Raw genomic sequence first — 15,152 nt, 5'->3', positions numbered from 1 at the left:
AGGTCACATATATACATGAGGGGCTAAAATTAAATGAAGGCTATAGTTTGTGTTTTAAAGAAATAATTAAAAAACAGAAAATATTTAGCCATACATTTACTGCTGAGGAAATGCACTTACACACAAATATGCACTGTAAAATTCAAATCTGTGTCTGAATATAACTGGAAAAAAATGACCCAATTTTTAACATTTGAACCAAATCTTGAAGGGATGCTTACCTCTATGACACATTCTTTGTTTTTTGATGCATTCATTGAAATTACCTTAAAACTAGTAATTTATACTTCAACAAAACTTTATTTAAAAAATAGATTTGAAATGTGAAGAATTTAAAATATCTATGAGAAATTTACTTCTGAACTGTGACTCAAATAAGAAAAACTTTGGCATTTTTAAAAGGAAAAGTCAAGCTAAACAGTGACAGTATCATCTACTGAACATCATATGATACCTGGGAGAAAGCTTACTGATTGTTGCTTATTTTCCAGAACATTTCATTCCCATAAAAACAGCCACCACACAACAGCCCTTTCACCATCATGCATAGGCTGTGTTTTGTTTGTGAACTTTTCTTTGTTTCTTTTCTGCTTCATCTTTAAAAAGCTAATTTAATCTGCCACGGTACATAACGTTGTAACCCTGAGCAGATCCTGAGTGACACTCTGTGGAATTTATTGCGCATGACACACACCCCCATAGCAGGTGTTGACACGTGAGACCATTTCTCTATCTTTATTCTGAAGTTCTCCATTTCTGACAAAGTTCCAACCCGCACTCGCGTCATTTCGTCTTTCAATCCCACGATTTAGTAGAGACCTCAACATGAACAGAGTTTACTCAAAACGTGTCAACATCAGATTCCTGTAACAGACATATTGCCTCAATCCAGAGGATGGGGGTGGAGGCCAGTGGATAAATGACACCGCCTGTTGACTCTGACTGGTTGTGTAAGACAGATTGTGCTGCAGTCAGATGGAGTTTCTCCCTGTTGCTAAAAGCTGACTGATATCACCTGGGATTCCCAATGGGAGCACTTCTCCAGTGCTGCCTGACAATTTCAGCTTCAGTGTTTTGGTTTAATATTACGATGTTTACTTTAATCCATTATCTTCATGCTTTATCTAACTTTTTTCATTTACATCAACAACACTGAACAATAAACACATTTTTCTAATTTCTTTAAATGTATTTGAAGCGGTGGAGGCAGGTCTAAACAGAAAAAATCAAAATGTCCATGCTGCTTAAAAGTAATAACTTAGGCATCTTTGGAAAATATATATACTATAAAATGTGTGTAGGCGGCAGTGTGGGTTTAGAGGCATTTATAGATAACTCAAATTAAAATCATGTAATTGATGAATTGATGTTAACTTGAATGGAATTCAATGGTATAGAACTGATGAAAAAAACAAGTTGAAGCAATAATTTAGCTTCCAATCTATAATAACCACTTGAAGGTGTATCCGATGAAATCAGTATTGTGATATCTGGCATGAATTTTATACATAGACATTGCTTTTATACATTTTGAGTTTCATCAACTTATTTAATTTTAACAGGTTAAAACTGATTTCTGAATGCAGAGCCATTGATTCACTCCAACCTACTCAGAATGAAAATTAAACAGACCTGACATTAAATTTAAGTGTTAACAAGATATTGGTAATGATGAGAAAAAAATGTGCCTCCAAATTTTACATACAGCATTTTTGATTTTTTTTTTTTTTAAGTTTTCTCATTTCATTGTGGATGGAACAGTTGGACAGCTTGAGTCGACCTGTATTGGTATGCACACCAATGCATCATGTCCATGTCCTCTTTTTCAGACGAAGAGGCCTTCTGCACCTTCTGAAGTTTGCAAAGACACCAGGATGTGGAAGAAAACCAAAGTGACAGAATACACTGCCGATGGGCAGGGTAAGCTCATGTTTTCCCCTGGAATATTAGGTTTAGGCTCTGAGGGGGCCATACAGGTTATGGAGGTGATCTGGTGTAAGGAATAAGTAAATCCACTTGATGCAATTCAAACTGTCATTTTCAGTCAATTTGTTTAGCATTTTGGAGTCAGATCAGGGAAAAATATTGTGGATGCCCACCTTCTGGTTGCCTAAATGTTCAATTTAAGCAGACCCTGCCTAAAGATCTGTAGGGAAAGCATCCTACAGATGACACCTTACCCAACAGAGACATTCTTTGTTTTTAAATGGAAATTCAATGTCATTAAGGCTTGTCAGCTCCAAACAATGGAGACTAACTAAACTGATTAGAGGAAATCCACCTTTAAAGGAGAGCCAGAGCTGATTGATGGGATGAGTCCACATGACTGAGGCTTGCTCTGTAGCACAGGCAGTATTCTACATGCTTTACTCCACACATAAGACATGCAAGGCCTTGTCTCTGCTGTTCCCATTGTGTTTTTGACCTGAAAGTCCAAAGCTGGAATACCCAATGGTGCTCTCACATTCAACCTGAACACATTGATGTGGAATGGATGCACCAAACAAAATTCTAATTTAATTCTGGCCACACTAGTGATCATCAGGAAACGATCCAAGGTTCCTGGTGTCATGATCACACAGTATGTGGAAGAACTTCCAGAAGGAAAGACCACCCCGGACTTCATCCGGAAACCCATCGCCTTAACTATTCAGGAGGGTATGTGTTAACTCACTATATTATCTTCACTTTCCAATGATAACTCTACTGTCATCAAACAGCATCTTGACTGCTGCTACAAAATGAATTGTTTTTGGTTCTCTCTTTCCCCTCTGAAAAAACTCCGTAGAGCACTTTGTGACAAACTTGGTTGCAAAAAATGCTATATTAATTCAATTTTGTTGTTGTATCTCTGTTAATGCTTGTCATTTTCCCAAACAATTCATTCTATCAAAATAATTATAGATATTTTTATTAAGGTGCCTTATGTAAACATACATGATAATCCTCCATAATTCATTGTAGTGATAATGAAGTCCTTCATAATCACTACCTATAACTGTATAATAGATTTCTTCATGATTCATCAAAAGCAGCAATTATAACAATTAATACAGCACTTTGATGTACTGCAACCAGTATGACATTCAACATCAGTGGTAATAAGAAGTGATGATCATTAGTGAACGATTAAAAGTTCTGTGTTCTATGTAAAGTTCTTTGTGTTCTTGATGTTTGTTATGTTGGTGTTTTGAGGATATTCACATGACCACCTCACAAATGTTTACATGTGATGTCTTTATAGGAAAGTTTGCCTTCTTCAAAGCAATTGTGACAGGCGACCCTACACCAACGGTAACATGGGCAAGAAACAATGGAGATGTCACAGATCCAGAAAAATACCAATGTACATATGACCCTGCATCTGGCGAACACATGTTACAGGTGAATTTCTTTTCTCCAGTGAGGTTTGTGTAGGTTTATTTTCATCAGCACATATAACCAGCTGACAGTTCAATTTAATATTCATGCTCACAAACACATACACATGCACGTACACACGTGCCCACACACACAAACATGCATACTTCATAACTTGACACTCACACTTTCAGACACATTACATACTGGGAGGTGACTGTAAAGTTGGATAAGACTCTGGGTACCTTCATCTTCAGCTGCTTTAAGTATGCCAGATTAGGTCTTTATTATTTTCCTCATGAAGTGTGAGTCTGATCTCTGTAAAGTCAAAAAAGTCAAGGTAACTATTGCTTTACAATACATTGTTTTTCAGAGTTGATGGGAAAATTAATATCAGCTCTTTAATACTCCAACAGATGCCTAATGTATCTACAGACCATGCAGATACATACAAATGCTATGCTACAAATGAGTTTGGAAAGGCTGTTGTTACCAGCACACTGAATGTGATTGAAGGTAAGAAGATTAATCTTGCATATTAATTATGCCACCACTATGTAACTATATACGAGGTACATAATTTTCTGTCATGTGCTCAACTAAATCACTGCCACTCTCTTCCAGTTGGATTCAAGAAGAGTAAGGCATTACAGGAGTCAAGAACAGGTGTGTCCACTGATGCCTATAAATGTCACATATTGATTAGAAGTATAAGGACAGACCCATTAATGTGTAACTAAATGAACTATTAAAGAGAGACCGATGTGTATAACAATTATGTAACTGTAAACCTCTTTTTAGCCCCAAGAGAGAATGCAACACAGTTTAAAAAAATGCTCAAGACACGGTAAGGCGCCATCTTTTTTACTGTGAAGATTATTTTCAAGATATGATTTAAGGTCCACTTCTAGTTGTTAGTCTTACCAAATTTAAACTAAGAAATCCTTTCATAGATTTGGATAAAAAATTATATGCCAACTAAATCTGTAATATATTTTACAGTATATATAATCTAGTATAAATGTCTTCATTTTTAGCATTAGTTAATCCATTGACAACTAGCATCAAGCCTTTTATTAATGAATTTATTTTTACATAACTTTTCTAGTGTTGAACGTGAGAAACCAGAAAAGAAGGAAGGAGAAATTGATGAAAAGTTCTGGGAGCTGCTGCTGAGTGCAGATAAGAAGGACTATGAACGTATCTGTGCTGAGTACGGGATCACTGACTTCCGCTGGATGCTCAAGAAACTGAATGAAATAAAAAAAGAGAGAGAAGAAGAGCAAGCACTGGTATATACGCCATTAGTAGTGTTCATTTTTAGAATAGAAGTATCATCAGAGTTATTACCATACTTGTGGAAAACCTGTTCACAAAGAAAAGCGCCGTTCTTCCTTTACCCGGATATCTGCCCTCATATAACAGACAAGAGTCATCACTCCTCACATAAACATGCTCATGAAGATATCACTTCCATATTTACTAGCCTCTTTTCTATCATGATCACATAGCCCACCCTCTCCTCCTTCTCATTCTTCCTCCCTCTATTTCCTCAGTATGTTGAACATCTGAGCAACCTGAAGCATATAGAAGTTAAAGGGATTGGCCTGGCACAGTTTGAATTTGACATGGAGCTCAAAGACCCCAACAGTAAGATTTTCCTTTACAAGGTGAGAAAGGGTGTGACCCTGAATGTTTTTTTTTTGTTTGTTTTCACAGGCAGTGCCAGTAGATTGAAGAAATGAAGGAAAGGGACTGCCCTCATGTTTCAGATAATGCTTTCAACTTACTAAACACACCTTTGAATTGAATCAATTACAATTCTTAAATAATAATAATAATAATTATTGGTAAATACTTTATGGCTATATCTATCCCCTCAATTGTTGTTGAGAAAACCATGTCTTAAGGCACTGTCAAAGGATTAGTTATGTATTGACCTTTCAGTATTGCAGTATAGTTGAGTGCTTTTTATGTTTCTGCAGGATGGCGTCATGGTTCCTTTTGGTGATGAAGTGGACGTGAAGCACAACTTAAAACAAATTGGCAAGAAGTTTGTGTTCACTGTGAAAGATCTGCTACCAGAAGATGCTGGGATGTACCAGGTGGACGTTGAGGGTGTAAACGTCTTCTCGACTGACTTCAAGAGTAAGAGCCCCGTCGAACCATTAATATCACAAGTGATCACCTCATTGATTGATCGGTGGTGATCACACCAAACATTTCATTCCTCCAAATGTCACAGTGCTCAGCAGTGCCTGTACCTGTAGCACATCACCCTCTGGATCGATCTCTAGTCCCACACCTTCAGATTACTGGCAACAGTTCAAAGTTCAAAGACTCTCACTCATCACCTGGAAGTGAGGATAACATGTTCCCGTGAAAGTGTTTTTTATTCTTATTGCTTGTAATCCCTTACAAAGAAACATGCTTAGGCTGAAGAACACCTGTTGCCCCATGTTGACCTGGAGCAGTGTGCTCTGCTGCTCTTCTTACATTTTCAGATGAGTCACTGTATCCCTTACGTATTCAGAATGGCAAAGAGCAGCTGTTGTGGCAAATGTGGTGCCTAATAAATCCTCCCTTACAATTCATTTCATTCCAGTGTAAATACTGAAATACATTAAGCTGACACCGGGAGAGGAATTTTAATACAATTGTTTTGATATATATTTTTTTTACTGTCAGTTAAAATTAAATGCACAGCCTCTATTTATGTATACAGCATGTAGTGTCTCTTTCCCAGTCTTGAGGTTCATTGATTGCAAAGACAGATCCCTCTATCATTGTGCAAACCTTGCGTGAGACAGGAGGGACCTTATATAAAGTTAAAGCCTATGCCTTCCATGCTGCGTGTTCTTCAGCATTTGAATTCCACAAAGTCGCATCTAGTATGCACTACCACAGTGATGCCGTGTTAAAACTATCTTAAGTTTTAGATTCTTGAAAGTAGCCAAAATATTTTTTAATAAAATGTTTCATTCGCTATATTAATCTAAGAAACAAATTTTGAGCATTTAAGCATAAGTTGTTACATCCAAATGTCTTTAAGATAATAAGAAACAAGCATTCAGTCCGGTGTGTCCAAACTTTTGATTGGTACTGTAGTTGTACTGACAGTGATGGTTACAGCCTTGGCTCAAAGCAGGATGGGAAAATTAATGTATATTTATTTGTGTCCAGGATATGATTATTAAATAAATTTGTTTTCATATTTAAACACAATTGAACCTCTATTAAATCACAGTACATTATGTGCTAGATTAGGGTTTATTGTTGAGAGTAAATCTTAGATATCCTGTCATTTTACACATTTTTAAACAAAAAGAACATAATGTCATAACAGAGCACAACAGTTGGCCATTCTCTTTTTATGGCTGAATAACATAATGAATACTTTCTCTCTTGTTCCAGTTCCCACAGTTGAGTTTATCGTCAAGATTCAGGAAGTGAAGGCCATGGAGAGAGAGGATGCTGTCTTTGAGTGTGTTTTATCCCACCCCCTTCCAAAGATTACATGGATGGGTAAAAATGCTCCACTGGAGCAAGGGGAAAAGTATGACATCATAGTTTCTGAGGACAAGCTCATCCACAGATTAGTGGTGAAGGACTGTATGCAGTTGGATAAGGGCATCTATGCAGCTGTGGCTGGCATCAAGTCTTGCAATGCCTGGCTTGTAGTAGAAGGTGAGCCAATGACTTGTGTCATCACCCATTTCTTATGTTATGTCTCCCAAAAAGCATTTTGGTTTTGGACTTAAGTTAACTCGATAACTGTCCATAAGAATAGGTACACATACTCATGCATATATGACTGTCATTTCCATCAACAATTCCTTATTTTTTGCAAATCCACTGGTATCGTTTCCTCCTAAATTGGTGGTTCATCCTGTCTTCCTTTAATCTTTCCAAGCTGACAATGATCCAAATCTGCACGGCAAAAAGAAAGCTAGAAAAACCACCCAGGCTGGAGGGTCAGGAGTCGACCTGCAGAAAATTGCCCAGGAGCAGCAGACCAAACTGCAGAAGGAGAGGGAAGAGAGAATGGAGGTGATTCAAAAAGCCAAAGAGGAGAAGGAGGCAGCTGAAAAGGTGGCTGTGGACACTGGATCTGGATCTGTAGGGAAAGAGAAGAAGAATGACAGTAGCAAGGCACTCTCTGGACTTGACAAGGGATCAGGACAAGATAGCTCAGGCAGAAATGTGCCTGTTAATGATGTACCTGTCAAAGGTACACCTGTTGAAAGGGTTCATGTTAATGGCGTACCTGTCAAAAGTACACCTATTGAAAGTGTTCCTGTTAATGGTGTACCTGTCAAAGATGCACCTGTTGAAGCTGTGCCTGTTAATGGAGTATCTGTCAAAGATGCACCTGTTCAAGATTCACCTGTAAAAGACGGACTTGATGAAGATGTATCTGCTGGAGATGGAACAGAGGGCCAGACCAAAAAGCGCATTAGGACTGGTCCACTGGTTCCAGACACTATCATAGGTATGCCATTTCCACAACTGGGCTTCAGTTGCAGCTACCACAGATATTGTTTTTACATTTGAATATACATCTGTAGAGCTTTCATAATTCCCATTTTGGTGTATTAGATCTTGAATGTACGCATGAATGAATCCAAAAAATTTCAAACAACCTCAAATTGTAGTGAGGGAAGTAAGTATGGTCCTGGTGGATTTTTCAAAAATCAAGCAGGAAGAAATACATTTGCAATGGGTGCTAAGGCATACAAATTTTGAAATTGCTATACCCTCTAGATCCTGGAGTTCACTTTACCAGTGGCCTGGAGGACATCAAAGCTATCCTGGGCAACTCAGCAGAGATGGTCTGTAAGCTGAGCAGTGAGAATTGTGATGGAATCTGGTACAAAGATGGGAAGAAGGTGGGAATCACATAACATGTTTTGTTGTTCGTCCACCACTCATGACAATGGTGAATTTCTCTTCCAACATGAAGGATATTTTCCATATGAAAATCAAGTTGTAAGATATTGATGTAAACAATATTTCTGTTATAATGTTCAATAGTCTGTCTTTATGTTCCTGGTCAGCTGTCCTCCACAGATGAACTGGTGATATCTAAAGATGGGGCCTACCACAAACTTAAGATACATAAATGCCAGGAAGAAGATGCTGGAAAATACCGCTTTGAGGCAGATGGACGTAAAACAGAAGCAATGCTTGTTGTGGAAGGTGAGACCACCTGTCATGAGAACATTTTGACTATAACATAGACTACACAGTTCACTGACCTAAGCCATCATATCACAACAGTCTAGAATAATGTTGTCAAAATTGTGACTCCTTTGAAAGGAGAGGATGTTTCTCAGTATCAACAAGCTGAAAACAGCAACAACAACAGGCTTGAAATTCAGCAGTATAAGCAAGGATCGTGTAATCTATGAAGAGGTTATTCAATGTTGAAAGTCACTGTCTTACAAGTTAATAAGGAACAGATGTCTTATTCATTTGTCTCTGACAGTTTAACACAGACAATTTATTCTTACCTCAGTAAAAAATGTTATATTTCTTGTAAATTCTAGACCCACCCAGGTTTGATCCTGAAGCCCTGGGAGAATTCTCAAAGCCAGTCATTGTGAAAGCAGGTGAAAAAGCTGCTTTTAAGATGCCCTTTGTGGGCCGGGATCCAATGAAGGTACAGTGGTACAAGGAGGGTGAGGAGCTGCTGGATGACACCAATGTCAAGCTGGAGATAACGCCCAATCACAGCCGCCTGCTTCTGAGCAAATGCCAAAGAAGAGGCACTGGAGAAATCAAGATAAAGATTAAGAATGAGTTTGGTACCATTGAGGCCTTCTCCCAACTCATTGTCCTAGGTAAGCTGGGCCAGAGTAGGGCTATACATTGATGCTATTGTTCATCCATGCAAAAAGCAAATAGATGTAAAGATAGTTTCTGCTAGCATTTCCAAGAAAAAAAAAAAAAACATTTAAGGCAGTACTTCAGCTTTATCTCTAATTTCTGGCAGACAAGCCCACCCCACCACAAGGCCCAGTGGATGTGATTGAAAGCTCTGCCCACTGTATTGATTTCAAGTGGAGGCCCCCAAAGGACAGCGGTGGCTCTCCAGTCATAAACTACAACCTGGAGCGTCAGCAGGTGGGACGTAACACCTGGAAGAAAATTGGAGACATTCCTGGAGACCCTCCCGGTTACAAGGACACAGACGTGGATCACGGCAGAAAGTACTGCTACCGCATCAAGGCCATTACTGCACAGGGTGTCAGTGAGGTGATGGAGACAGATGACATCCAGGCTGGCACTAAAGGTGTTTGTTTCTGCAGAGTAATCCTCAAGTATTCTAATTCTGCCCTAGTTTACATCTGGCTTAGTGTCTCAGCATGAAAGTGAAGAGCTCCCTGCCCCAGCTGTTAAACTGCACTGATCTAGCCTGGTTCCAGGAAGCCTAGGAGTCAGCAAACCTTTCTTACATAGTAAGACACATGGTCACCAGCTTGCTCACAATAGTTTATACCCCTTAACATTTCCCTCTCCTCTACTCCAGAATTGTTATGATCCTCAGTGAGAAAGAACTTGTAGTAACTCAGGTTTATGTTGGGTTTCACAATTATGGCTGATTAAACAAAAGTACAATGAAACCTGTATCTGTGATTCCTGCTATGGAATACTTGTTTAACTGTAATTAAGCCAGTCATGCAAGCAAAGAAATTGAACATTAAATAAATAAATAATATAAATAAATAAATTAAATTTATTTCACATCCAAATTATTTTGCCTGAAAATATTGCTCTCTAAATTTCTCACATTTCTGCTGATATTTTAGCATACCCTGGTCCTCCTGCTGCACCCAAAGTGGTCAGTGCTTTCAAGGACTGCATCAATCTGTCATGGGCTGCCCCAGCCAACACTGGAGGAACCAACATTGTGGGCTACAACCTGGAGAAACGCAAGAATGGCAGCAACCTCTGGAGCCAAGTGAACCCTGTGGATGAGCCCATTAAAGGTCTGAACCTTGAAAATAACATGGCAATAAATACGCTGGCAGTTCAAAGACACTGTAGTTTCTTCTTTCAGAGTATTATTTCACTTCAGAATGTTCTATGTTCTAAAGACTTCTGCCGATTACTGCAAATATCTAATGGTATTCTTACTTTGTTCTTTTAGAGAAAAAATATGCAGTGAAAGACGTTGTTGAGGGGTTGGAATATGAATTCCGTGTGGCGGCAATAAACTTTTCTGGGGCTGGCGAACCCAGTTCCCCATCGGATTTTGTGTTTGCTAGAGACCCCAAAAGTAAGTTCTAGCTTATATGTTTTATTGTTTATATGTGTGTGTGTGTGTGTGTATATATATATATATATATATATATATACATATATCTGGTAATTACTGGTTTTTGTCTGGTAAAATTTATAAAAAAAATGCTAAAAATGCTCATACAAAACGAAGCTATAACGAAGGCTTGCAAAGTGCTTATTCATGAATTCAGCAAGCTGTACTTTGACTGGGCTACACTGGCTAAAGTTCCTTGTGTTCTGCTCATGTCAAGCGTGCCAGCAGAGAGGGGCTTCTCTCTGCCGAATTGAATTAAGACAGCGCTGCAAAGTCGTCTGGGGGAGGAGAGAGTGATGCGGCTTATGCGCATTGCAAACTGCAAAGACACATTGGACACGTTTGACTTCAAGTCGGCAGCAGAGGACTTTGCCGCAATGAAAAAAAGGAGAAAAGAAAATGTTACCTGGTAGCCTACAGGCTACATTTGATGCCATGTAGGTCTAGCCTTTTTTTTTAAACAGGCCACAGATGTTGCAGGTTACAGATGCTTCGTAATGGCCTCCATTTTAGCAGCTAATGTTGAGGTTTTGCTCAATCATTACCGTTGGTTTTACTTAATCACTACTGTTCATTAAATAGTCAAACTGATTTGAGGTCATTGTCATTCTTTCATCAACCTAGGTCTACATTATATTTGTGTTTGTAACATAGACTGTTATTGAAACGTGTCCGGTAAGTTTCAAATTTGTCCGGTGAAATACATTTTTTCCGGACACCAGACCAGCAAGTAAAAAATCCTAGCGGAAACCCTGATGTATATATATTACATTTCTAAGAATTGCTGTGGCATTTGAAATGCACTCCATTCACACTAGCATGCAGCAGCCAATAATATCAGCTGTGTCCTTCCAGAGCCCCCTGGCAAAGTAATTGATCTGAAGGTGACAGACTCAACCTACACCACCTTGTCCCTGGCATGGACGAAACCCAAAGAGGAAGAGGGTGTCCAAGATGAGGCTAAAGGGTATTTTATAGAGATCAGGCCAGCAGAGAACCCAGAGTGGCACCGCTGTAACACTAACACCATCATCATGACTAGCTACACTATAAAGGGTCTGAAGTCGATGGCTATGTACTGGGTGAGGGTGATCGCCACCAATGAAGGAGGAGAGGGGGAGCCCCAAGACCTTGACAACTACATCATCGCCATGCCTCCCCCAGGTGAGTTCTGTTAAATTAATTACTTGATTTGTATTTTTCTTACCTCGTACTTGAGTGAAATTTAGATCTCGTCTGAAAAAAAGTATTAAAAATTCTGTTTAATACTTATAAAAATGGACTCACACAATCACAAAAGAGATATTTCCTCTGCAATAAATATCAACTACAGTGACTACAGTAAGACAAAATTGCCCATGTTCTAGTGATGTAAGTGTGTGTATGCTTTAGTTAACCATAGCAATGCAGGCTGCACTAGAATGTCGAGGTGCAGGCAGGATTTTTAGATTTTATGTTTCTGCTTTCCAGTGAGACCACGATTCACAGATGCTAAGATGAAGAGTTTCATGGTAGTCAGAGCAGGAAATTCAGCACGAGTGAATATAAACTTTGAGGTAAGAAGTCAGTGTGAATATACACTTTGTAAATGACCTAATTTAAACAATGGAATCTTTTCAAAATGAATTGTTTATTGTTCATTAGTCAACCAGTAGTAGTTGTTTCTCAAAAACTGCAAACGTTTGCATGTAGAAGTATAATAATGGTATTAAGTGATTGGACACCTCCCTCAAAGCAAAGCACTCAATGGTGCCTGATGATCCTGTTGTGCTTGTTTCACTTAATGGGAGGTTACAGGAAATTGTACTTAATGGAAAAGTCTTTGTTGTTTTGGAAACATTATGCAGCTACAAATATATTTTGCAATGTGTTTTCTGGCTCCTGAACAGCTCAGTGGCTTTTAGTGCATGCTCTATGGCCTGTGTTTGATTGCTGCCATGTCTTCAGTCAACCATGAGTGGGAGCCATGGAACAAAGTAGCCTCCTTGTACTCTCATGTAATTGATTTATACTTTTATGTTTACAAGATTACATGTACACTTATGTGATGTAGTATAAAATCCAATCCTGAAAGTCTTACATAGTAAAGGGCTCATTGTTATCTTGGTCATTTGTCAACCTGAAATATTACAGCTTGGTAACACCCATATACCAAAAATACCAATGCAACCTTTCCTTGTGTGAGAAATCAGTATTTTGTTACTGTCTGCAGGCTTCCCCTATGCCAGATATCACATGGCTGAAAGATGGCATGCCTGTGTCTAAACGGATAACCATTAGCAATGCTGAGGGGGGATCACAGCTCCTGATTGCCACGTCAGAGCGCTCTGACACAGGTGTCTATACCATAATAGTCAAGAACCTGGTTGGCCAGGAAACATTCAGCACTGAGATCAGAGTCACAGGTAATGCAAAACTGTTTTAAGGCATTAACACACAGTCCAGGTACTGGTTTGCATGGCATGAACAGAGCTGAAGCATTTGAGAAGCCCAGTAAAAGCATCAGTCATAGTTTCTTTTTCTTGTTTGTACCAGAAATATGTTCATATAAATGAAAAACAATACTTCTCTATTAAAAGAAAAAACTTTTTGAAAATATGGAAGGAATTTTGTATTTTATTTGAAAAGTTAAAAGAAATTAAATTAAGTGCAAAACAAAAAAACTTGAGTGGGTTATGTATGCAATAGCCACCAACAGAAGCATTTGGCTGTGAAAGATCTGTAAGGCTGCCATTGTCCCTTTCTGTCCCAGCCCATGTGACAGCTGGAATCTGAATGTATTTCTAAGCATAGCATATGTGACACATTTATGATGCTACTCATGTCAATGTGGCATACAAAAAAAAACAGAAAGCCACCATTCTGGCTGTGTGTGAAATACACATGAGCCCCTAACCAAAAGACTTTTCATATTACTAATATTGCACCATAATCTGGACATAAAAAGGCAGGGACTAAAAAACCCTCAGATATATTATTTCCAATTTAAACATACCTTGCATGTTAACTCCTGACAGCTACAGAGACTAACATATATTTATTTATTCAAAAATTGCTGCATGTTCGTGTAATTTCATTTGTATGAACTATCAGTCTTTACATTTTCTCTGTGAAAGCTGAGACAAATCGTACTGTGCAGATGCAAATAGCCATGTTTCTGACCTGGTTCTAGATGACCCCAAGCCCCCAGGCCCAGTGGAGCTGCAGGAGAATGTTCCAGGCACGGTGACTGTCTCCTGGACGCCCTCTCCAGATGAGAAACGTGACGACAGGCTGCACTACACGGTGTCCAAACGTGACTCCATCAAACGGACCTGGGTGACTGTGGCTGACCGCCTCTTCAATAACAACTTTACTGCAGTGAACATCATGCCCGGACGGGAATACCGCTTCCGTGTGTATTCCAAGAATGATATGGGCACCTCCGAACCCTCCGAGTCACCAACCTGGGGAATCACCAGAAAGAAAGGTTTGTTACTCAAGACAACATAGTCTCACAATTCTCACATGCTAAAAATACATTTATCTTTTCATACAGTACAACCAAACCAAACACACACATACTGTATATACACACACACACACACACACACACACGTGTATATATGATTTGGATACACGTATATCCCATTTATCCTATTCAACAGAAGGACTTTTATTCAATTTAGTATTTTAATGTAATAATTTTTGTAAATTTGAATATTTTATTCAGAGAAGTATACAGTGACTATGCCCACATCCAAGGGCTGCAGCTTCGAGACGCCACCATCGTTCACCGTCCCGCTGAAAACACACACCTCCCCAGAGAGCTACGAGTGCTACATGAGCTGTGCTGTGAGGGGTGACCCCGCGCCTCATGTCACATGGTATCGAAACAACATCAGCCTCAACACAAACAGCAACTACTACATCTCCAACACCTGTGGCGTCTGCTCCATGCTCATCCTCAGGGTTGGGCCCAAGGACACGGGCGAGTACAAAGTTATTGCAGAGAACCGTCTGGGCCGGGCGGAGTGCTCCACCAACCTCATCGTCAGAGGTCCCACTCTAACCTGCGAAGCTCCCGTTAGCTCAGAGGAATCAGCTGCAGCAGCAGTTTAAAAATGATGACGTTTCATCTTTCTTAATACAAGTCATTATATCCTTAAGCACTGGTACAATGAATTGTAAGCACCATGGGATTACTTTCACCCACATTCTCTTTCTCTTATTTCTAAAATATCTGTTTTCAGAATAAAACAATATTACTGTCAAGATGATAACACTGGACTGTCATTATTTACAAATGTCATTTTTTTCAGTAAAATATTTTTTGGAATTCCTTTTCTGCTTGTGTGTAACAAATAAATAATAAAGCTTGTATTTAAAGGACAACTCCATTGAAAATTTACATTTGTAAATGAACAAGACACCAGACCTATGTCAAAATGCATATGAAAGACTAGGGAGTACTGCTGAGGGTTCTATATAC

The 15,152-nt window shown here is 39.0% G+C and overlaps 1 protein-coding gene across 1 annotated transcript; it reads left to right on the top strand.

The window, feature by feature from the left end:
* Positions 1 to 1,874: 1,874 nt before the first annotated feature.
* On the top strand, positions 1,875 to 14,782 carry LOC118778982 (immunoglobulin-like and fibronectin type III domain-containing protein 1). The gene is made up of 23 exons (XM_036530786.1): positions 1,875 to 1,920; positions 2,536 to 2,658; positions 3,245 to 3,384; positions 3,777 to 3,876; positions 3,985 to 4,026; positions 4,162 to 4,207; positions 4,469 to 4,652; positions 4,917 to 5,030; positions 5,346 to 5,508; positions 6,775 to 7,047; positions 7,274 to 7,591; positions 7,682 to 7,852; positions 8,125 to 8,249; positions 8,418 to 8,559; positions 8,910 to 9,203; positions 9,356 to 9,655; positions 10,173 to 10,352; positions 10,514 to 10,642; positions 11,537 to 11,845; positions 12,152 to 12,237; positions 12,894 to 13,086; positions 13,854 to 14,150; positions 14,394 to 14,782. The coding sequence occupies exons 1-23, from the start codon at positions 1,875 to 1,877 to the stop codon at positions 14,780 to 14,782; spliced, it is 4,164 nt and encodes a 1,387-aa protein (XP_036386679.1).
* Positions 14,783 to 15,152: the final 370 nt, after the last annotated feature.

The sequence above is a fragment of the Megalops cyprinoides genome, chromosome 6 (assembly GCF_013368585.1).
Source record: "Megalops cyprinoides isolate fMegCyp1 chromosome 6, fMegCyp1.pri, whole genome shotgun sequence".
In the NCBI taxonomy this organism is placed as follows: Eukaryota; Metazoa; Chordata; class Actinopteri; order Elopiformes; family Megalopidae; genus Megalops; species Megalops cyprinoides.
This window is presented reverse-complemented; position numbering and strand designations above follow the sequence as displayed.